Consider the following 25,160-nt stretch of genomic DNA (forward strand, 5'->3'; position numbering starts at 1 on the left):
TATCCCCCCTTCCTCCTTCCCTTGAGTCTCTCTTGACCATAGGGTGTTGGCCACCACACTGGGTAAAACAAAATTGCCCACCAGTGTATGAAGGCTGGATGCTGCAACAAGGCAGTGCTCCCCAAGAATCACTGGTCCAGTCACTCACCTTCCAGCAGGTAAGTTAACAGACCTGTTGGGCCAGAAGGTAGTTGGAGGGCAGTATCGTCGATGAAGAGGCCAGGGCACGAAGGTTCTCTGCAAGACTTGTTCCTGGCCCAGACCCTCCCTTCAATACTTCCTCTACAGCCTCCTTGGCCATCTTAGTCTTATCGCTGAGTTTGTTAAAAGAAAGGAGCTGTCAGGCATGGTGGTTCATGCCTCTAATCCCAGCACTTTCAGAGGCTGAGATGGGCAGATCACCTGAGGTCAGGAGTTCAAGACCAGCCTGACCAACATGGTGAAACCTCGTCTCTGCTAAAAATACAAAAAGTAGCCAGGCATGGTGGCTCGTGCCTGTAATCCCAGCTACTCGGGAGGCTGAGGCAGGAGAATCACTTGAACCCAGGAGGTGGAGGTTGCAGTAAGCCGAGATGGAGTTATTGCGCTCCAGTCTGGGCGACAAGAGTGAAACTCCATCTCAAAAAATAAAATAAGATAAAATAGAATAAAATAAAGGAGCAGTTACAAGGTGGGTGTCTCTCAGGCAGCCCCCTCCAAAAGTACCAGGGCAAAGAGGTGAGATCTGAGGCCCAGGCAGCCCCCAGGCCCTTTATGTCTCTGGAGAGTTTATTGCAACAGCCTCCTAAGTGGCTTCTTGCCCTCAGTCCCCACCCTGCCCAATCTTTCTTCCAGGCCCCTGCCTCCCATCTTGAAATACAGCTAACGATTTTATTCCTGGGATCAAAACAGTTTGTGTAAAATCAGTGCTTCTCAATCTTTACCACTGAAGCACACCAACAGTAGACAAAAAAAATGCCTTACGTTCCCCCAGGGTACTGCAGAGCCTGAAGCTCCTGCCAGCACACCCAAACTCTCTTTGAAGTCTCCTGTTTTTTCTTAAAAATTCATGAGAATTTTGCATTCTACTCCACAATATATCTGAATTTCTTTTAATATGAAGATGTTTAAAATTATTCACCTCAAGGAAAATTGATGTCCCCGAAAGAAATACTGTGTTTATCTGGAGGCTTCAAGTATCCTCCTTGGAGAATTTTCTACAGGATAAAATCCAAACCCCTGACAAGCAAAGCTCTTTAAAATTTGGCCTTCACAAACCATTCTGCTTTTCTCCTCCTCCACCTCGGCACACACTCCAGCGTCTGGGCCACCTGGACTCTTGTCATTTCCTGATATGCCAGCTTCCTCCTAGTCCCTGTGTGTGTTTTTGCTTCCTTTGGGACCACACTCCCTGCCTGTTGACAACCCACTATTCCTAAAGGCCTCAAGGGGGATCAACCACCTCCCACAGGAAACCTCTGATCGCCCAAGACAGATACGATGTGAGAGGTGCCATGAAAATAGCCTGTGTTTTGGAATCAGAAGGCTGGTGTTCATCCTGACTCCAGCTCTTGACAGTGGAAACATTATCTAACTGCTCTTAAATTTCATTTGTAAAATGGGGAATAATTATGCTTCCCTCAAAGGGCTGTTTCAGGGATTAAATAAGATTCAAGCAATTGTGCAGTGCCCAGCACATACTCCCTTCCACCCCTCCAAATTCCCATAACACTTTATTGATACCACTGATGTCAAGAGCACACATTGATGTAGTCATTCTTTTTACGACAGCTTATTCCCTGAAATAGATCAGTGGTTCCCAACGTCCCAAAAAGCTTCTTGTATTACCCCCATGGTCCCACAGCTTGAAAGATTTTGGTTATTAAATCAAACATATTTATGAAATAATAGCCTGCTTTTCTCAGCTCGTGATCTTAGTAAGCTCTCTGAACATGGAGAACTCTGCCAGCCTTTCCTCTCATACCTAACTCTAGGGACTTGGAGTTGGGAGCCACCCACCAAGACCGTAAACGCCTGGAATCTACAGCCCTGTCTCCACGCTTCCCACAGCACCTTACTCAGTGCCTTGGGCTTAAAACACACCTAGTAACTGCTTGTGGCATAAACAAGAAGTTTCACACACATGACAGGGGGAGAAGCCCTCTCCAAATGAGCTGGTTGGTGTGCAGAAAGGGGTCATTGTTGTGGGAGGTAGAGCTGGAGGCGAGCCCTTCTCCCTCCATCCACCCGGAGCAGCACCCCCAATTACACCAGCTGGCCTCCAACTTCTGTGTGTGAGCCGATTAAAAAGCACCCTCTCTTCAGTGTCTGGAAACTCCTGCAAGGAAAGTTTGCTGCCCAAAGTTGGCTTTTGACTAGAGTCTTAATAAGAGGCCTCAGCAGGCTGTGGTTAGAGAGACAATGTCACTTAGAGGAGCAGCTTGAAGCGGCAGTTAGGAGAAGAATTATTTTAATGAATACATTTCCTTTCAATTGTATGGGAATATCAAGATCCCATTAGAATGGGGAAGCAATTAGAACTAATAAAGATGAATGCACAGTGCTCTGTGCGTGCGGAATAACAAGCAGCCCACAAAGGGGCTCCGGAGAGGCCGCTCTAATCCAAGCGGACCGGCGGCCAGCAGAGGGGAAACGGCTCTGTTCAGCCGCTCAAAGCCCCCGCATCCTGCACATTCTGATCACGGCCTGCAAATGGCGTGAGGTGGGCCTTGGAGGTGGGGGTTGGGCCCCCTGCCCTTGCCTGGCCTCTTGGGGATTGAGATGGGCTGTTGGCAGCCCCTTGGCAACAGCCATTCAGACCAGGGCCCTGGCTCCTGGCCAGGCTCTTGCCCGCCCCTTGCACTGGGCCTCATTGTGTCCAGGTGGCAAATGCCTTCTCACCAACTCTCCTTCGAGGTTTAGAGAGGGGGTGGGACAGTGGAAGAGGGAGACGGGGAAGAATGAGTAGGGAGGGGGCCTTCTGCCCCCTGCCATTCCCCCTCCCCTGCAGGCCAGGGTCTGCTCCTCCTTTGGGTTTGGTGTTATATTACAGACACTGGTGAGTCACTGGCAGCCAAACACAGAAGTACTGTTGCTTACACAATTACTCTTCAAACAGTAACAAACAATTTTCATTACCCAAGTCAGATCGAATCATCTGCCTGGCCATCCTGCCTCAATCCCAGCCCCACAGAGGGACCCAAAGCCTCACACTCTGCCCATTCTGCTCTGACAAAACCAGCCTTCAATTTGTCCCAGCCTAGGGATAGGGACAAAGCTCTTCCTCTGATCCCTGCTTGAAGCCGGATCAGCTGCACGGCTGTCAAGACTGTCAGGAGAAATAGGGAAGACACAAGCACCTACGCAGCCTGGGGACCATCAGATCTGGGGTGACATGTTACTCAGCACCTGTGTAAAGAAGGCATTCAAGAGTTTGGAGGACTCTATTGCCAAGTTTAGAAGGAATCCAACAAGATAACCCTGGCTCTGTACCAAAGTATTCACTGGCCTCAAATAGAGTGTCAGTACTTGACATTTCTTTATTTAATCTTTTTTGGCCAGACAGTTTTTTCAACTAGGAATGTGTAAGCTATTCCGAAATGTCTGTATAAGAGGCCAGTCACCCTCATTACTGGGATTTTTCCACCACGTCTCTTTTAGAAAAAGGTCTGTAACATTTTATATTTATTTCTTAACGGTGGAGCATTTTAAACGCATATTTACATTTATAATCTTGATTGAACTTCAAAATAACTCTGTGAGGATGGGCAAAACAAGGGTTGTCAGGGCCTAAAGACGAGGACAAGGTGGCTCAGAGAGGTTCAGCATCCTGTGCAAGGTCACAGAATGGGCGAGTAGTGATGTGCTTCAGCACTTTGTCCCAGGACACCTCCTCCGCATCTCCACAGTGTGCTGGCATTCCAGGACAGCTCAGCCGCAAATCTACTTTTCCAGTGGAATATCCTTCTCCCTTCCACGTATGAAACTGTACAAAGCACTGTGAGCTTTTGAAGACTCTAGTCTAGGCTAAGAAGGATACTCTCTCAAGAAGATTCCAACCCAATAGTCATTGAAGTATAGGTTTCATCATCTCCCAAACCAAAGACATATACCTTTCGTCCCTTTTAAAAGCTTAGCTTGAGATCCTCTCTCAAGAAGATTCCAACCCAACAGTCATTGAATTATATGTTTCATCATCTCCCAAACCAAAGACATATACCTTTCGTCCCTTTTAAAAGCTTAGGAGTGTTAAAAGTCTGCCTGTTGCTGGGCGCGGTGGCTCACGCCGGTAATCCCAGCACTTTGGGAGGCCGAGGCAGGTGGATCACGAGGTCAGGAGATCGAGACCATCCTGGCTAACACAGTGAAACCCCGTCTCTACTAAAAAACACACACAAAAAAACTAGCCGGGTGAGGTGGCGGGCGCCTGTAGTCCCAGCTACTCAGGAGGCTGAGGCAGGAGAATGGCGTGAACCCGGGAGATGGAGCTTGCAGTGAGCTGAGATGGCGCCACTACACTCCAGCCTGGACGACAGAGCGAGACTCCACCTCAGAAAAAAGAAAAAAAAAAGTCCGCCTGTCCAGTTACATGGTGGACATAATGAAATGAGAAAAATGATTGTTTGCATCCCTTCCACTATAACATGGTAACATCTAGGGACTGGCAAGTGGTAAAGCGAAGACCTTTCTTACTCCTCGCCACCTCCCATACCTAAAGGGCTGTTCATTTTTTAAAATCCTTTTTATTTCTATAAATTTTGAGGTATAATTCATACATTATGAAATGCATACCTGCCTGGGTGTGGTAGCTCATGCTTCTAATCCCAGCACTTTGGGAGGCTGAGGCAGGCGGATCACTTGAGGTCAGGAGTTTGAGACCAGCCTGGCCAACATGGTGAAACCCCATCTCTACTAAAAATACAAAAATTAACCAGGTTTGGTGGCACACACCTGTAATCCCAGCTACTCTGGAGGCTGAGGCAAGAGAATCACTGAACCTGGAAGGTGGAGGTTGCAGTGGCAGGGATTGCAGTGAGCTGAGATTGTGCCATTGCACTACTCCAGCCTGGATAACAGAGTGAGATCCTGTTTCAAAAAAAAGAAAAGAAATGCATAGCTATTAAGTGTACAGTCTGACAAGTTTTGACAAATGTATACCTACATCCAAATCAAGACACAGAACATTGCCATCACCACCGAAAGTTCCTGGATACCCCTTTCCAGTCAACACCACCCCAAGCCTCCACTGTCCTAATTTCTGTCACTGTAGATTAGTTTATCCTGCCTTGAACATCAAATGGATGGAATCATATTATATGTATAATCTTTTGTATCTTTCTCCTGTCACTCAACATATCTGCCGGACTCATTCACATTGTGTCAGCAATTTGTTCCTTCTTATGAGCAGTGTTGTCATTCATTCAGTTCTTAAAATCCAGCCCTATTACCACAGATTTGTCCCTCAAAATTCTTTTCATTTAATGTATCTTCTGCATGCTCCTTTCCATGCATATATCTCCTGCATATCTTCCTGGCAATCCTTGTAGTGAGGAAAATATGCAAGTGGACTATTTTATCTCTAGCACTGTCCTTTTAGGTACGGGTGGCTCGCTCTACCTTCAGGAAAAACAGATAACCAGGCAGTCTTGCTTCAGAGTTTACAAATCTGGGTTTTCATTTCTTGTCTAGCACTTAACAGATGGGTGGTTTGGGACAGGTGATTTAACCTCTCTGTGACTGTTTTCCCATTTGTAAATGTGGATAATAATACCTTCTTAATAGGGATTTGTGAGGACTAAATTATATTGTACATAAAATGTTTGGCACAATGAAAACTAATAACAGCCTCGAGCTGGGCTATAATAAACATCTTCTCCTGCTTCATTCACATACTTTCAGTTTTTGTAAGTCATATGATACAAATGGGTATATATTTTCAAAAGTTTTTAAAAGGAAGATTTCATATTTAGATTTAGAAAAGTCTGTCAGATATTTACTTAAAATAATTGTTATTTCCCAGGGAAAAAAAGTAAAGCCTTCTGTCATTTATTCATTGCCAATTATATATCGAGTATTGACTATGAGAAGCTCTTCAAAAGAGTTAAAGACATAGCCCTAGCTTTTAGGATGTTTGGTTTGGGAAGGGTAATAAGATAAGCACAACAAATTATAAATACAAAGTATAGTAAATGATAATAATAATTAACATCCACGAATGTAGTGGTTAAGAGCACGGTCTCTGGAGTCATACTATACAGGCTCACGTCCCAGCTGTGTGATGTTGGGCAAGTTACTTAACCTCCTTGTATGTAACCTCACCTGGAAAATGGAGCTAATAATACCACTTACCTAGCAGGGCTACAGTATCGGAAAGAAGTGGCCCAGAGTGTTTGAGCATCCTGTGCAAGGTCACAGAATGGGTGAGTACTGACCTGGTTCTGTGCTTTGTCCCAGGACACCTCCTCCGCATCTCCACAGAGTGCTAGGCATTCCAGGACAGTTCATCTTGCAATTCTAATATTGTATATTGCATATAAAAATATGCAATAATTAACAGCTAACATTTATTGAATATCAATATGTACCAAGCACTGTATTAAATGCTTATGTGCATTACTTCACATAATCGCCACAATGCTGTTACTACTATTATACTCATTTTACTGATAAGGCAACAGAAGGGCAGAAGTTTAGGTAACTTGCCCAAGATTACATAGCTAGTAAGCAGCAAACTGTGTCACAGAAAAGACACAATCATCTATAAAATGGGGATGATGGTATTAGTACCTACATTAGTGAGAATCCGATGAATTAATATTTGAAAAGTGCTAAGAATGGAGCTTGGCACCTAATAGGCCTGTATACGTGGTTGTTAACAAATTGCTAAGGTGATTCAGAGATGACAATAAATAACTTCTATGCATGGTGACTACAGAAGGTTTGGGAAGGTGATGTTTAAACTGGGCCCTGAATGGTGGACAGGATTTGGAGAAATGGAGGTAATAGAGAAGGCATTTCAGACAGGGAAAGGAGGAAGGGAGGGAGGGAGGAAGGGAGGCAGGAAGGAAGGGAGGGAGGGAGGGAGGTAGAAGGGGAGGAAGGAAAGAAGAAGGGAAGTAAAGGAAGGAAGGAAGGAGCAAGAAGCGGAAGAAAGCTCAGAGTGTGTAAAAAGAGAAAAAGAAGAAATACATGGGAGTAGTCAAATTTGACTTGGGCAAAACAAAAAGCAAAACAAAAACAAACAAACAAACAAAAAACAAAAAACTTCCCCTTTCTTCCAACCAGTCCCTATTTGTGCCGTACTTCCTCAGTATATCTTATCATTTTCCTCTGATCCCCATGGAATCTGCTGTCCTTACTCCCTTATCATAATGACCCATTGAATAATATTTATTGACTTCCTCTGTGTCAGGCACTGCTCTAGGCACTGAAGATACACCCCAGTGAATAGGCCAGGTACCGATTCCTAGTTTGCACTATAATAATCCTTCAAACTGGATTCTAGCTTTTAGCCGGCCAAACTCCAATCCATCTTCCACAATACCGCCAGAACATGAAGATACAGATCTGGTCTGGACACTCACTTGCTTAAATCCCGCTGCAGTGTTTTCTCTTTATGTCCAGAATAAATTTCAATCTCCCTAGCATCCCTTACTAATTGGCTCGCACAGTCTTACCTCCCAGCCTTCACCGTGCACTCTGCACTAGAGCCGCGGTAAAGCACTGAAAATCCGAGATACACACACTTACAAATAGGCACTTGCAGAAAGAACGTGAGTGGCACTCCATCCCTGTTTCATCCCTTCTACACTGAAACATTCCCCAGTCTGCATGCCTTGGCTGGGAGAGTCCTGGTTACATTTCCCCGCCCCCGAGTTTTCGAGCCTAAAATCCAGCACAGGGTGCATCCATGTCCCACCCTCCAGGGCACTTCCACTTATAGCAGCCGGGGCACACACCCCCCTCCCCCCACCCAGAAGGGGCCGGAAAAGGAGGGGCTTCGCGCGGCACAAGGGTCGCCATCCTGGCTGAGGTGGCCGGAAGCGGCCCCTCGCGCGGGCGCGGACTGAGGCTGCGCGCCGCAGGTCCCGGCTGCTGGCGGCGTTGCGGCAGCAGGTTTGACTCCTGTGCGGTGCCGCCCAGCAGCCACAAAGTTCCCTCGGCCATTGCTCCTTGTACTCCCGCCGCCCCAGCCGCTGTCCAACCTCTCCCCCAGGGCTTGCACGGCGGCTCCCACACCCCTCGGCCCGTATACGCGCTCTGCACCTGCCTGCCCGAAAACATGTTGCAGACACCAGAGAGCAGGGGGCTCACGGTCCCGCAGGCCGAGGGGGAGAAGGATGGCGGCCATGATGGTGAGACCCGGGCCCCGACCGCCTCGCAGGAGCGCCCCAAGGAGGAGCTTGGCGCCGGGAGGGAGGAGGGGGCTGCGGAGCCCGCCCTCACCCGGAAAGGCGCGAGGGCCTTGGCGGTCAAAGCCTTGGCAAGGCGCAGGGCCTACCGCCGTCTGAATCGGACGGTGGCGGAGTTGGTGCAGTTCCTCCTGGTGAAAGACAAGAAGAAGAGTCCCATCACACGCTCGGAGATGGTGAAATACGTTATTGGAGACTTGAAGGCTCTGTTCCCGGACATCATCGCAAGGGCCGCAGAGCATCTGCGGTATGTCTTTGGTTTTGAGCTGAAACAGTTTGACCGCAAGCACCACACTTACATCCTGATCAACAAACTAAAACCTCTTGAGGAAGAGGAGGAGGAGGATCTGGGAGGAGATGGCCCCAGATTGGGTCTGTTAATGATGATCCTGGGCCTTATCTATATGAGAGGTAATAGCGCCAGGGAAGCCCAGGTCTGGGAGATGCTGCGTCGGTTGGGGATGCAACCCTCAAAGTATCATTTCCTCTTTGGGTATCCGAAGAGGCTTATTATGGAAGATTTTGTCCAGCAGCGATACCTCAGTTACAGGCGGGTGCCTCACACCAGTCCACCGGAATATGAATTCTCTTGGGGTCCCCGAAGCAACCTGGAAATCAGCAAGATGAAAGTCCTGGGGTTCGTGGCCAAGCTGCATAAGAAGGAACCCCAGCACTGGCCGGTGCAGTACCGTGAGGCCCTAGCAGACGAGGCCGACAGGGCGAGAGCCACGGCCAGAGCTGAAGCCAGTATGAGGGCCAGGGCCAGTGCTAGGGCCGGCATCCACCTCTGGTGAGGGTTGGTGAAAAGTTGGCCAGTGGGGTCCCCGTGGGGATGAGCTACTGTCCTGAGTCATAAGTAGTATAGGTGGGGCGAGGGTCTTATTTCTGTAGAAATAGTGTGACTTTAAGGATTTAGATTTTGTATCTTATGTTTTGTTACATTTAATAATACTGTTAAAATGCTGTTTGTAAATGAGATTGTTCTACTTTTTCCTGTAGGATTTTGTTGTAGTTTTGCTGGTTTTGCAAAATGGCTTGAAGAACTTTGTATTTATACTGTGATTTTGAACAGATTATGGAGCATTGGAAGGAAGGCTGTACTTTAATGGTTTGAAGGAACTCAGCAGTATGATGATCTGGTTCCAGGAGAAAAATAGCTGATTGGTGTCTAGCCTCCCAATACTTTTGTCTGTTGTATATAAAAGAAGAAAGACTGGCATGTACCTCCATTTGCTTAGCTATTTGAGTATCTATAGAAAAATTAAAATGTAATGAATTAGTATACCCTGGTACATTTAATAAATTAAACATTTGTGGAGTATCTTGTTTTTTGTGATGCACTGTATGGGCACTTGGGGATAGAATACTAAACGAGATAAAGGTCCTGCTTTTTTTCAGAATTGGAGAGTAAGTAAATAAACGAGAAATTAACAGTGCAGTAAGTTGAAGACTACAAAGGGATATTTAACCCAGCTGGGGTGATTGAGTGAGGGTTGCTGTAATTCCAGCACTGTGGGAGGCTGAAGCGGGCTGATCACCTGAGGTCAGGAGTTCAAGACCAGCCTGGCCAACCTGGTCAGTAGTAGAAACAGGGTTTCTACTACTGTTTGTAGTAAAAGTTGGTAATGGTTAAAAATACAACTTCTGGGTAGTTTATAATTCATTAAACATAAATATCGAGTGCCCACTTGGTGCTAACAACATTGATGGGTACCAGAACTATTAAAATGAGAAGACTTGGCGGGGCGTGGTGGCTCACGCATGTAATCCCAGCACTTTGGGAGGCTGAGGTGGGTGGATCACGAGGTCAGGAGTTCGAGACCAGCGTGGCCAGCATAGTGAAACCCTGTCTCTATTAAAAATACAAAAATTAGCTGGGTGTGGTGGCGCACGCCTGTAATCCCAGCTATTCAGGAAGCTGAAGCAGGAGAATCGCTTGAACCCAAGAAGTGGGGGTTGCAGCCGGGCGCGGTGGCTCAAGCCTGTAATCCCAGCACTTTGGGAGGCCAAGACGGGCGGATCACGAGGTCAGGAGATCGAGACCATCCTGGCTAACACGGTGAAACCCCGTCTCTACTAAAAATACAAAAAATTAGCCGGGCGAGGTGGCCGGCGCCTGTGGTCCCAGCTACTCGGGAGGCTGAGGCAGGAGAATGGCGTGAACCCGGGAGGCGGAGGTTGCAGTGAGCTGAGATCCGGCCACTGCACTCCAGCCTGGGCGACAGAGCAAGACTCCGTCTCAAAAAAAAAAAAAAAAAAAGAAGTGGGGGTTGCAGTGAGCCGACACCGTGCCACTGCACTCCAGCCTGGGCAACAGAGCAAGACCTCTGTCTCAAAAAAAAAAAAAAAAAAAGAGAAGACTGGCTTTGCCCTCTAGGAGCAATAATGATAGTTTCTCACATTTGTATTTTCTCACAGGGATGAGAGGTCAGATTACTGGGTGATTTGCGTAAGGCCTTTTGGTTGGTAAAATGCAGTACCAAGACTATAACCCGAGTCTGTTGCCCCAAAATCCAGTGTGTTTCATTCTAGTGCATTGTTCCCCATTCCTAGCCTTCAATTTTGGTCATCACAACTCCAAAAAACAAGTGAGGTATGTGTAATTACCTCCAGTCATCACTGCAGTTGTTACGGGAGTGAGATAGAGTAGAAATTCTCCCTTACCAATGACAGAGGTGGCTTTACTCAAGGTCAAACATGTAGTGGTGCATGGTAAAGACAGGACTAATGGGACCATTTACTAAATATTTACTAAAGACCAAAGGCATTCTTTTTCTCCTTTTCACAAGCACGTTGCAAATATCTCTATTTGACAGATACTAATGATAGTAGTTTTGCCAATTTTTTTTAATACCTAAGATGAGCCAGCTTTTTATGCTTTATGTGTTTTAATGATTTGTTTTGTTTTGTTTTGAGACAGAGTCTCGCTCCGTCGCCCAGGCTGGAGTGCAGTGGCGCAATCTCGGCTCACTGCAAACTCCGCCTCCCGGGTTCCCTCCATTCTCCTGCCTCAGCCTCCTGCCACGCCCGGCTAATTTTTTGCATTTTTAGTAGAGATGGGGTTTCACCGTGTTAGCCAGGATGGTCTCGATCTCCTGATCTCATGATCTGCTTGCCTCAGCCTCCCAAAGTGCTGGGATTGCAGGCGTGAGCCACCGCGCCTGGCCTAATGATTTTTATAACTGTCTTAGAAGATATCATCTGTTCCATTTTGCATGAGGCAAGCAGACTCAGATGCTATAAGGGTCTCACAGATAGACTGTGACAGAACAAGGATTGGAGATGAAATCTGAGTCAAGAGGTCGCACTTTTCACTATTGTACATTTCCTTCTTGAGATTCCTTCCAGACTTGGGTCATCTGTCTCCTGAATCATCTTCTTTCTTCAGACACCACTGTCTCTCTGGAGATGCAAACAAGGGCTGTGTAGCCAAGGTAATTATGAGAAGACGCTGGCCAGCAGGTAAAAATGAGGCTAAAATACAGTTGGGGCATTATCTTTGAATGTTGGTCCCAGCTCTACCTACTCTTCCCAGTGTTCTCAGAGTTCTGGCTACAAGTAGAATGTACTTTTGCTCAAACTTAGCATATTTTGCCCTTACAAACTGTGTTTCCTCAGTCTTCAGTCTGCCCTCTCCACTAAACCTCAAATTCATCTTTCATGCCATGGAATAATCAAATAGCATTTGTGGATCTGCAAATATGATTCCCCAGCACTGTTTTTTTTTTTTTTTTTTTTTTTTTTTTTTTGAGACGGAGTCTTGCTCTGTTGCCCAGGCTGGAGTGCAGTGGCTGGATCTCAGCTCACTGCAAGCTCCGCCTCCCGGGTTCACGCCATTCTCCTGCCTCAGCCTCCCGAGTAGCTGGGACCACAGGCGCCGGCCACCTCGCCCGGCTAACTTTTTGTATTTTTAGTAGAGACGGGGTTTCACCGTGTTAGTCAGGATGGTCTCGATCTCCTGACCTCGTGATCCGCCCGTGTTGGCCTCCCAAAGTGCTGGGATTACAGGCTTGAGCCACCGCGCCCGGCCCCAGCACTGTTTTCAAATAATACAAAGGGCTGGCAGAACCGGTACCCTTGCCTCAGGATGAAAGACCTCCATTGCAGATGTCTTTATCAGCTTCCCAGAAGTGCTAATAGTGTGGCCTCTGGGCCCATATGTGGAGCAGACATTGGCCATGTTAAGGGCAAGACACAGATTCCTCTGTTGCTTATGGCCACTCACATGAGGGAGAAGGAAGGCCTAGATCCCCCCTCCTGCCCCCTTCAGACACAAAGAGAACTAGATCTTCCTAGGTGAAACACTGTGTGTGTGGGGCAGGGAAGATTTGGTTGAGGGAGTGTTGGCAGATGGATTACTCCAAATCATATTTATTATAGTACAACTAGGAAGCAAAGCCAGTGAAAGAAATTCCCTTGAAAACTATGAATCAGAGACTGATTTGAGTAATAATAAAACTCTGGTCTCTCGCACAGCCAGCTCTGCATGAATTACTTTTTCTCTATTGCAATTCCCCTGTCTTGATGAATTGGCTGTCTAGGCAGTGGGCAATGTGAACCCTTTGGGCAGTTACAAATTTGGGGGCTCATCCGGGATTCATCACTGGAGGGGGGGCCAGTGAACCATGGACAGGTAGCCCCACTCCAGTGATGGATCCAGAAGCCAGCCCAAGCAGTCACCTAGTTCTCTTGAACTGGGGGCTAACTCCGGTACTCTGTACTGGGAGAGCGCTGCCGACCCAATGTGCATGGATTTAATTGCAATGGAGAAATAGTCCCAGGGAGACATCCATTAACTGTAGCCCTATCGCAGGGTGTCTACTGTATCCCCAGTGTGGGATGTCTGATTGGTGAGTATCCTAGGTGCTGCCAACACCTTCTTCCTTCTCCTGACTGGTTCTGTAGCCCTATGGTGGGGTGTCTGTAGCTCCATTGAGGGGCATCTGTTTGGCTCCTGGGCGGGTCTTGGTTGGCTCTTTCTAATTAGTAGGAAGAGTCCTGGTTTGGGAGACTTCTCTTCAATCAGGAAGATTTCGAGGAGGTTTCTCAGATAGAGAATAGGAGAATAGTTTGGAAGGGACACTCTTGGAGTTCTAGGTTAGGGATCTGATTTGGAAGGCCATCTATCCATCTCGTTTTTGTGTGTGTTTGTATATGTAGAAGGCATCTCAGAGGGGTTGCTAATGAAAGTCCAGCAGGCCTAACTCAAGAGAACCCCCCTTATGTCTGGTCACATTCAGTGAGCTCTAAAGAAGGCTCAACAGGCCTCTCGGGGTGACTGTCTGGTCTTCCCCTTGCCCAGAGACCCCATTGTGAATTACCGTTCAGAGGTCATCCATCCCCACCTGGAGTGGGTCAAAGACAACAGGGACCAATGGAAAAATTTTGACCTTTGCTAGGCTGATATTGGGTGCTGCACGAAGTGACTAATGTCTGTTTTGTTATGTGTATTTTGCTGGGATGGAAAATGTTAATTCGGTTCCCCATGTAGCCCGTTGGGCAGCATCTTGCAAACTGAGAATCTTGTCTTTGGTTCCATAAAGCAGGAAAGGGTGATTTTCTCTTGTAAGTGTCTTAAACCCCACAGCTATAGCACAAGCAAGCAGGGTCATCAGAAGCTGCTTCATTCTTCTGGAAGCTGCAGAGAAAGGGAACCCAGAAACCTGGTATCCCAACAAAAAGGGTAAGAAATTCTTACCAGCCAAGTTTCTGGTCTCTTTCTCTTTGTCTGGATAAACAGTGAACTATTTGTCTCCTCTGCAAGGGTTTGATTAATAGAAAAAAGGACTTGTGAGACTAGTCTTAGGCTGTAGCACATCTGGTGTACTTTGTGCAAAGAATTTGTCTTTCTGTGTTCTGTAATGGAGAGAGGGCTGTCACAGGATAGAATGTGGGTTTAGGACCCCTATAAGCCTGCTTTTCAAGTCAGCTTGGCAGGCTGGTCAGTTACAAATTTTGCTACGGGTCCCTGAAACGAATACTCTATGAAATTTCTCTGTCTTGTTTTGTGTCCTTAAGAGCTTAACCTTGTGACCATGTGTGGATACTGTTTTTAGTTTCCACCAGCCAGAGCACAGGAATTTTGGGGTTCATGTCATAGTCCTAAAAGTTTTTCTTGAGCAGTTAAAAGCCTTGCAAGCTTGAAATTGGCTTCTCTATGCTCCTTCTGGGAAAAGCAACAGACGCTTCTCAATGCTGTATAACTCAGTAGCTAAGCCTTTATCTTTTGACAGTGGTGGCCTGGGTTCAATTATTGGCTTCTGGAGTGATTCCTTTCTGGTTTGTTATTTGTGTAACTTTGCCATTTACTGGGATTTTTTTCTCTTACAAATAGTTTCTGATTTCCTCTCTTGAATTTTCCTTTCTCTGAACTACCTTGTGGAGATTCTAAATCTTGTAAAAAAAAAAAAAAAGAAAGAAAGAAAAAAGAAAAGAAAGAAACTGCTTACCATGTCTTCGAAGCACCTAGGAGGTTACCTTTGGTAAAGTTTAGAAGCTAGGAATATTGGCCACTTGTCATGGCTAAAGTTGGGTACTGAGAGTTTTAAAAGGATTTCTTTTTTAAAAGTCAGCTTATGGTTAAAAGTCAGCTTAATTAAAAGTGGATAAACAAGCTATAGATGCATTTAAAAGGCCTTTATGTGTTTCTCCTCTTGGAACTTGTTTTTCTGGAAAAATTTTTTCTTCTCAGTGGGCTGAAATATTTTTCTTCATTTGTTTTGTCTTGCCACTCTTAATGTACACATGAGAGGCCCTAAGCTAACTTCTGGTAGCCTGGGACTCCTTGGGAAAAACAGAGGAGGCACCACAGATCCTGTTTTGGGAAAAACAAAAGCAAAAACAAAACCTCTGTTTTCCTCATGAAACGCCAGGAGTTAAAAATGGATGGATCCCTCTCAAAACCAAAGGCTCTGGTCTGTTCTGCACTGTGTTATCGACGGTTTTGAGTTTCGGGGGTACCAGAAATTACTTCTCACTATGAGAGAGCTGTGATGTGTAATAGCTAGGTAGGAAGTATACTTTAAGGGATGGCTAATAGCAGTTATGGAGGGATACTTGACTCTGCACACTTGGATCAGAGAAGCATGCTCGTGGACACCTGGAAGAGAAGGGAACATTCCCAGCCCCTACAATGGAGATGAGACTTCCATGAGGAATGGGCTGATTGCAAAATGGGCTGATTGGCTTTAGGCTGCCTTGCAAAATGAAATGCAGGGTGGAAGCACTGCACTGTCTTCTCCCACTGGGGGTTCAGGAACCAGTATGAAATGGCACTCTTAATTTTGGGGATCTGTCTTTGCCTTCAGCTGCTTATTTGCTGCTTATTTGGCCCTGGAAACGCATGCTTTCCTGGCCCTCTTCTTCCACAGGCTCTACCCTGAAGCCTTAATCCAGTTAAGAAACTGGCAAATGAAAAATCTTACAAGTGCTGAATCTTCTGTCTGTTTGTGTATTTATATGTGTTGTATGTTTATATATAAAAGAGCTCTGATTAATTGGCTTAGAAAAATAAGCACTTAAATATTTTGTCAGAAAAATAGAAACTTTAATGTCTTTTCGTTCACGTGACTTTAGTACTCTTTTGGAAATAAAGACAGTTTTAAAGATTATTGGTAAAATAGAATGTCTCAAAAATGTAGATGCTTGGTCTAAATTAAGGTCAGATATCAGATTTGCTAGATACTTTAAGGTCAGACTGTTTCTTTGACTTTTGAAAAGTATTCGATTTACCTACTTTGGAGCATTAGATTATAGATAAAGCCTGTGGACATATGGAGAGCCATGGTCACTAACTATACTAAAAGGATTCAGACTTTATCTTCATTTCTGTCTGATGTCCTAGGTTCTACCCTGGTACATAATTAAAATTGCTTACTTATCAGGGTTTTTCACTAAAAATTAAAGTTGCTATGAGTTAACATTGTAACATGTAGTTGAGACCACTAGAGTTTTACATACAAGGTGTGTAGGGAATGTGTTTTTGGTAAAAGATTATAAGAAGGCATGGGAATATGGCTTTTGTTAAAGGGAATGTAGTTTTGTCTAGTTCAGAGGGTTTTATTTTATTTATTTACTTTTGAGGCAGAGTCTCGTTGTTGCCCTCGCTGGGCACGGTCTCGGCTCACTGCAACCTCCACCTCCCAGGTTCAAGCAATTCTCCTGTCTCAGCCTCCCCGGTATCTGGGACTACAAGCGCATGCCACCACACCTGGGTAATGTTTTTGTATTTTTAGTAGAGATGGGGTTTCACCATATTGGTCAGGCTAGTCTCAAACTACTAACCTCAGGTGATCTGCCCGCCTTGGCCTCCCAAACTGCTGGGATTACAGGCATGAGCCACTGAGCCCAGCCCAGAGGATTTTAAAGATTGTCTTAACCTAAAAGAGTAATGGAACAAAACAGAAGGTTTAAGCAAAGTGAAAAGGGCTTGAAAAGTGTTGATCTTGTAAAAATTCTGTGGGTATAAACAAGTTGGCTAAGATTTAAAAGAAATTGTTTAGCTTTTTTCCGTAGGTTAAAACATTAAAATCATACTGATGTGGGGCCAGAATCTGGACCCATTTGTCGGAATAACAGGGTTTTCTTAGAAAATTGATCTGCTGTTTGATGGAAAATTGTAAAGGGTTCTAAAAAGTTGATGAAAATCTTACCTTATGGTCAAACTAATTAAAACTGGATAGAGATATAAAATAGTATTTTAAAAACTAACTTTAACATTAAAGATGCACTAATGCAAACATGAAATTTGGTTTTCTCTTTTGAAGATGATTTTTATGTAATGTTAAAAGATAATGAAAGGGTTTTGTTTTCTCCTTTGGGTTAATGGCAGAGGGGAAAAAAAGGAGAGAGAGAAGAGACAAATTCAGTTGGCCTCATGCTATCTTCGTTGGGTCTTGTTGGAAAGCTAAGTCTCTTCTATCAGAGTAAAGGTTTTTCTTTTTAAAAAATTTTTTTGGAGTTATCATTTTGGCCAAATGAATGACTTTATGGTGATCTGGGAGTCTATTTTGTGATATCCAGTGTTTTAAACATTTGATATTTGACAGACTTTCCAAAATCAAATTATAAATTATGTCTCTTTCTAACCTAATATTTTAGATATTAGGTCCTCTAAAGTCCAGAATTGACATTTGGCTTATATGGTACAAAAATCATACAGGAAGCATTGTCCAATATGAAATGGTGTTTGGCTTTCTTTGGTCTATATTTGTGTTAATGTGTTACTGGTATGTGTTCTGAAATTATGTCAAATTCCTATAATTCTAATATGACTTAGTATGTGTTATCAGTAATAATTATAATTATTATGTTAACAGGCTCTATGCCACAGAGGTAACAAATTTCTTTGTCAATCACATCTTTAACTGTCGCTGCCCTAAAATGTTTTTGTCATTCACAATTGTTGTCTCGTTTTGGTCCTCTTTAAAAGATGGTTTTATAATCAGCTATAAAATTTAACAGGTGCCGGGCACGGTGGCTCAAGCCTGTAATCCCAGCACTTTGGGAGGCCGAGTCGGGCGGATCACGAGGTCAGGAGATCGAGACCATCCTGGCTAACACAGTGAAACCCCGTCTCTACTAAAAAAATACAAAAAACTAGCCGGGCAAGGTGGCGGGCGCCTGTAGTCCCAGCTACTCTGGAGGCTGAGGCAGGAGAATGGCGGAAACCCGGGAGGCGGAGCTTGCAGTGAGCTGAGATCCGGCCACTGCACTCCAGCCCCGGCAACAGAGCCAGACTCCGTCTCAAAAAAAAAAAAAAAAAAAAAAAAAAATTAACGGGTGCTCTTACATTTAGGATTCTGATTAATAACTCTGGAGATTGTGACATTAGAATAGAGGAAAAACTTTCAAATAGAAGAGTGAATGGTCTTTGGTTCACTTTGGACTGTGTTTGTATAAATATGTTATTAGTATGTATTCCAGAATTACAGGAAACTTCTATAATGTTGACATAATTAGGTGCACATTATTAATAATTATAATTATCATATAAAATTGTATGACACAAGTGGCCGGGTGTGGTGGCTCATACCTGTAATCCCAGCACTTGTGAGGTTGAGGCGGGTAGATCACCTGAGGTTGGGAGTTCGAGACCAGCCTGACCAACATCAACATGGAGAAACCCTGTCTCTACTAAAAATACAAAATTAGCCAGGCCTGGTGGTACATGCTTGTAATCCCAACTACTCAGGAGGCTGAGGCAGGAGAATCACCTGAACCCAGGAGGCGGAGGTTGTGGTGAGCCAAGATCATGCCATTGCACTCCAGCCTGGGCAACAAGAGCAAGACTCTGTCTCAAAACAAAACAAAACAAAACAAAACAAAACAAAAAAACATTGTGCTGAGCACGGTGGCTCATGCCTGTAATCTCAGCACTTTGGAAGGCCAAGGCGGGCATATCACGAGGTTAGGAGATCAAGACCATCCTGGCTAACATGATGAAACCCTGTCTCTAATAAAAATACAAAAAAATTAGCCAGGCATGGTGACAGGCACCTGTCCCAGCTACTTGGGAGGCTGAGGCAGGAGAATGGCGTGAACCCGGGAGGCAGAGCTTGCAGTGAGCCAAGATCACGCCACTGCACTCCAGTCTGGGCAATAGAGTGAGACTCCATCTCAAAAAAAAAAAAAATTGTATGCCACAAGTAACCAAAATTCCTAGTCAATTGTGGCTTTAATAGTGGCTATAGACTTTTGTCATCCACAGACATTTTGTCTTGCTTTGGTCCTTTTCAAAACGAAGTTTATAATCAAATATAGGACTCTGAAGTGCAGGTCTCAGATAACTTTGCTAACTTTAAAAATCATGCTATTGGAATAGAGGAAAAAACCAAACTTCCAGGACTCTCATGGAGAGCTAATGTGTTGAACATTGCTAAACTTTTTGTTTTCAGAGTCAAGAGAACTTATTTCTTTAGAGCTATTTGCAGCTTTTAACAAGTGAGTAAAATATACTCCTGTGAACAAAATTTGGAGCATATTTGCTCCTCCCTACCTGATTTCTCCAGAATTTGGAAACTATTTGTGAACATTCTCAATTTATGGCAGTATAGCTAATTGCATAAGTACAATAAGAATCTGTTTTCTTTTGTAACAGGACACAATTGGAGAAATTGGTTATTTTACCAAGGCTTTGACTGGAATGGATGCTTTCTTTAAAGAATCAAAGTTGACTTATAGAGCCAATTAAAGCCTGTTGGGGCATCTGGCCTCATACCTTGTCCACACAGAGTCCTGTACAAAATTCCTGACCTGTGGTAAGTAAAGAATGTCACTTTCTAACAGGCCCAGGAACTCCAAGTTATCTTGGGACCTCAAGAGGAGAGGAATTTGCCAACTCATAGGTATTTGAGGGTACAAACCCATGGCTGGGCTTGGCTTCTGAAAAGTCTTATCTGAGATTCTACATGGAACAGAGTTCTATCAAAGCCGATTTAAAAAGCGTAAGTGAAAAATAATGATTCTTGCTGTACAATATGCAAATAGTCGGTAACACTAAGGTTTATTTTGTAAACAAATCAGTTCTATCATGATTTGTTTTTAATAAAAATGGGAACTGGAAAGGGAAAAATTATGCTTCAAAAGAAAAACTGTAGTACATTGTTGTTAGCTGTTCTTGAGGTTTTTTCCTGCAGTTTAGACTAAATTCTTAATTCTTTGTGGGTTAGAAGTCCCCAAACTAATGCTTTCAAATCTTTGCTTTTAAAATTGTGAATTGTACTCCTCATCCTAGGACTTGTTATTTACCTTATAGTAGGCTGTTTCAGTTAAACACTGTAGTAAAACTATAGATGAGAGTGCCAATGTTTTTGCCACAAAAGCCCACCCAGGCCTGCATGAGTTGCTCAGAGGGTTGCAAAGCGGTTCCACACTTCTCACCTTGGGGTTCACTCCCATTCCCACTACGTCCCCTGTTAGCAAGAAGAAGTCAGAGCAATTGACAACCTTTTCCATCTTCACATCCTATTCCTTAAGATGAAGGTGTTATAAAACTCAAAGGGAGGGATCGAAACTGCCTTTGCAAAATTATGACTGAGACAGTGAAAGAGATCTGAATTAACTGACTCCATCTTGCTTCTAACCTCCAAGCTGTCCTTGTTCATTCCCGGGCATAGGCTGAACTAACTTTGGGAGAAACTTAGTTTATAGTTTAAACAAAGATGGTAACAGCCCTTTCCCAAAGCAGACCTCCTTCCTGCCTGGGAACTAGATTGCCTTTGTAGGACTAACATTAGCCATTAGAAGCCATTAGCCGTTTCTGGCCATTAGAACTTATGGTTTAGGAGTCCTGCAGCTGGAGGCTACAAGATTCTGACCATCCCTAAACTGCTCCTAAAATCAGTGCTTGAGATATTTTGCAGACCCTGCACTTGATGGATCAGCTGGCACCACCCAGATCAATAAATTGTCTCCTCTGATCTTGTGCCCCCACCCAGGAACTGACCCAGCCAGCAGCTCCAACTCCCTATGATTTCATCTCGGACCAATCAGCACTCCTGGCTCACTGGCTTTCCCCACCCACCAAGCTGTCCTTAAAAAGTCTGCTCCCCAGGCTGGACACGGTGGCCCACACCTATAATCCCAGCACTTTGGGAGGCTGAGGTGGGCGGATCATGGGGTCAAGAGATCGAGACCATCCTGGCCAACATGGTGAAATCCCGTTTCTACTAAAAATACAAAAATTAGCTGGGCATGGTGCTGCACACCTGTAATCCCAGCTACTCGGGAGGCTGAGGCAGGAGAACCGCTTGAACCCAGGAGGCAGAGGTTTCAGTGAGCCAGGATTATGTCACTGCACTCCAGGCTGGCAACAGAGCAAGACTCCATCTCAAAAAAAAAAAAAAACAAAAAACAAACAAAATCTGTTCCCTGAATGCTCGGGAACACTGATTTGAGTAATAATAAAACTCCAGTCTCCTGCAAAAAATAAATAAATAAATAAACAACTCTGAATCATGTCTTGGACAAGAGGACATTCTCTTGGTTCAGCCACACACTCTGCAGGGATCATGACACTCACCAAAGTCAGGACTTCTGACCCATCGGAACTCAGAGAGCCTGTGTTTGGAAACAGGCTCAGGTTGATTACAGACCCATATCCAGTAGGCACATAGTGCTCCAGAAGTGGCAGCTCATTTGTGGTCCCTGCAAATCCAGCCTCAATTCATAGCCTCAATCACAGTTTCCACTTGAGGTAATTATGCTTCATGCCTTGGTCATGGTGGCAATTGATACTTGTGCAAATTGTGCAGCCCAGCAGAGAGGACAGTTACCTCCCAGCAGAAACTGTACTGACTAAGGAGGTTAGCTATTCTGAAAAGTGTCCCAATCAAGGCCTTTTCAAAGTCCACTATGTGACCTTGATCAGGGAAATTCAGTCTAAGGACTGAAGATCCAGGAAAGAGGTTAGTGGATTATTGGAGTAGGGATCAGATGCAGTCCACATGCCACAAACCATCCTACCAGCTGGTTTCAGACCAGCTGGTTTCAGACTACCGAGTTCCCAAGTCAGCCATGACCAATAACAGTAGCAGCCAGCATTTATTAAGCTTTGTATGCCAGGCATAGTGCTAAGTATGATAAGCACATTATCTCATGCATCTGCATGACAGCCCTATGAGGCAGGTTCCACATTTGCTAGCATTAAGATACTCTAAGGAAACCATGAGGAAGGAATAATTTCTTACATTCTTTCAATGCACAAGTTAAATGACTTGGACAAGCTCATGACATAAGTAACGAGTGGCACATCCAGAACTTCAACCTAAATCACCTGGGATGTTGCTGGCATTCCACCCTCAGAGGGTACTTAGGGAGCAGCCAACTCCCATTACAGCAGTGGGGCTGTGGAGGGAGGAAAGAAAACCTCTGGCAGTGTTCATGTGTACCACAGCCTAGAGCACCCAAACTGGAGGGCGGAGGCAATGATGAGGGACCAGGGCAAGTTGGCTTCTCTGATTGTAGGGACCTTATTTGGGAGAGAAGCCCATTTTTAAGGGATGATGCCTCTGAGACATCTCCCAGACCTGCTGCAGCAGTCCTGTGGACCATGCGCTGGGGCAATCAGTGCAGAGGAAACAGCAACCTCAGCCTAAGAAAGCCTCGGGAGGGCTGCTGTGTATCGAGCATGGTGAGGGACAGCCACATACCCAAGCCATAAAGATAGAGGAGGACCAGGGGCAGCGGCTCACTCCTGTCATCCCAGCACTTTTGGGAGGCCAAGGCAGAAGGACTGTTTGAGGCCCAGACTTCAACACCAGTGTGGGCAACCTAATGAGACCCTGTCTCTACACAAAATTTAAAAATTAGGGGTGGTAGCATGCACCTGTATTCCCAGCTACTCTGGAGGCCTGGGCAGGAGGATCTTTTGAGCCCAGGAGTTTGAGGTTGCAGTGAGCTGTGATTGCACCACTGCACTCCAGCCTAGGCAACAGAGAGAAAGACCCTGTCTCAAAAATTAAAAAAAAAAAGAAAGAAAGAAAGAAAGAAAAAGGAAGCCTCCTGAAATGAAAAGCTCTCAGAGAAGACACTCCATTCCCACTTGCCCACTTGCCATGGATGACAGTGCAGCATCAGCAGAGTTATCTGACCTTTCTGAGCTCTTTAAAATGGAGATAATGTACCAACTCCTCAAAACACTGAAGACTGGGAAGTTACTAACCACCTACCACAGGGTCTGGAATGTGGTAACTATAAACATTGATTGAGCATCTTATAAATGCCAGGCATACACATGGTAGTGCGATTACAGCAGAGAACCCAACATAGACAAAAACCTTGCCCTCATAGAGCCTACATCCTAAGGATATAGATGATGACACGTGTCATAAGCAGAAATGAAGCCGGCAAGGGGGAGAGAGTGCTGGGAGGGTGTACAGTTTTAAATAGCTTGGACCCAATAGAAGGGTCCTTTCCCTTCCAGCTTGGGAAAACCTCACTGAGAAGTGATGTTGGAGTCAAAATGAAAGCCATAAGCAGGGGCCCAGAAGCTGTCTGGGGGGACTTGGAGGAGGGGAGCTGGTGGAGTTAACAGCAAGTATGAAGGCGCAGACTGGGAGCAGGCCAGGCATGTTCTGAGAAATAGCTCCAGCAAGCAGAGTAAGTGGCGGGTGGGGTCGGAAGAAGGAGAGATGTTCTTGATTGTGAAAGAGCTGGCAGAGCTGCACATGTACCTGCAACAAGAAATAGATGCTGATCTGCCCTGACTGCTTGTCAAGCCCTGCACCTGGGAGGTACTGTCGGTGTGGCCGCAGGCAGCGGGAAGGGGAAGGAAAGATAGAGTATCTTCTTTATTCATAGCTTTTGTTTTTCTAAGTGCAAATACTTATGGTGGAAATATTGGAAGGTTTCATAAAAATACAAAGAAGGAAAGGAATTCTCTACAATACTGGCACCCAGAGGCAACCACAGTTAACAGTATAGTGTGGCTTTCTATCTTTAGTAATGTTGTTTTCACTTGCCCAGGGTATAAATGACTTATTGCTACTTTACCAGTGAGTTACAATGACACTGAGCCTACCTTGTAGTGGATGTCTCACATGATGTCACAAACCCATCTGTCCACTGCAGTCATAACTAGGGCTCGTGGAGGCCCAGGAAAGGACCGTCTGCTGGGAACGTGCCTTGAGGGGTCCCCAGCATTCATGGCTGCCGCTTCCTCTAATGCTGATGGAGTTCTGGAGAGTTACTGGGTTCCCTCCAAACCGGATACAATGTCCTTTTCTGCAGTCTGTGCCAAGATAGGTCACCTAGGTCCCAAAGCGACAGTGCCACGGCCCTTCAGCCTCCTCAGAAAGGCTGTCTGTCTGCTTTCTATCTCTTGCAGCAACTCTCCCAAATTCAGCTGAAAATAGCAGCCCCCATTGGGACAAGTCTAGGTTCCCTCCGTCCATCATCTCTGTCCTCAAATCTCAGGGTAAAAAAGAAGGGAAGGCAGACCAGGTTCCCAAGGCAGGGCCATCTCCGTCGCTAAACCAGAACAGTTAACATCTGTATATAGGCTGACAGTAACAGTTTTAGGTTTGTGTTGATTTTCCCAAAACAAAGCAAAAGTCTGCCCAGAACTCAGAAGTGAAGGGGTGAATTAAATTCTCTACCTCTAGCAAACTGCTAGCAGTTTTGCTCCCTTCCCCCAACCTTTTTTTTTGAGAGAGAGTTTCCGGGCTGGAGTGCAATGGCGCAATCTCGGCTTACTGCAACCTCTGCCTCCTGGGTTCAAGCAATTCTCATGCCTTAGCCTCCCAAGTAGCCGAGATTACAGCGGCACACCACCACGCCTGGCTAGTTTTGTATTTCTAGAGACAGGGTTTCACCATGTTGGCCAGGCTGCTCTCAAACTCCTGACTTCAAGAGATCCTCTCACTTTGGCCTCCCAAAGGGCTGGGATTACAGGCATGAGCCGCTGCACCTAGCCCCTTTCCCCAACTTTTCTAGCCTTCTCCTCACCCTGTTTTTAAAACCTTACGGTGCAGCTCAGCCAGGGATGTTACCTAGTGTTAAAGATGGTGAAAACGTAGGGGAAAGGTTAGAATGGGAAAAAGGGTTCCAGGCAAGGGAAACAACTCCCCCCAGAAGCGGAAGGGTAGCAGGAGTGTGCACTGTGTCCCGGGAACAACGAGGGGACTGATTATGCTGGGGCCAAAAGTCTGGAGGAGAGGATAGGGTACTGTGGATGGAGAGAGTCCCTGGGGGAAGTGGTGGGAGGAGGGAGGGAGAGCAGTGAGCTCATGGCGATGCTTGAGGAAGATGGACTGGCTGGTTGTGAAGGGG

At 45.3% G+C, this 25,160-nt stretch overlaps 1 protein-coding gene across 1 annotated transcript; it reads left to right on the forward strand.

The window, feature by feature from the left end:
* The first annotated feature begins 7,959 nt into the window (after positions 1–7,959).
* On the forward strand, positions 7,960–9,709 carry MAGEF1 (MAGE family member F1). The gene has a single exon (XM_023187669.1). It carries the CDS (start codon positions 8,261–8,263, stop codon positions 9,182–9,184), a length of 924 nt encoding a protein of 307 aa, XP_023043437.1. The 5' UTR covers positions 7,960–8,260; the 3' UTR covers positions 9,185–9,709.
* Positions 9,710–25,160: the final 15,451 nt, after the last annotated feature.

Source organism: Piliocolobus tephrosceles, chromosome 2, assembly GCF_002776525.5.
Source record: "Piliocolobus tephrosceles isolate RC106 chromosome 2, ASM277652v3, whole genome shotgun sequence".
Taxonomy (NCBI): Eukaryota; Metazoa; Chordata; class Mammalia; order Primates; family Cercopithecidae; genus Piliocolobus; species Piliocolobus tephrosceles.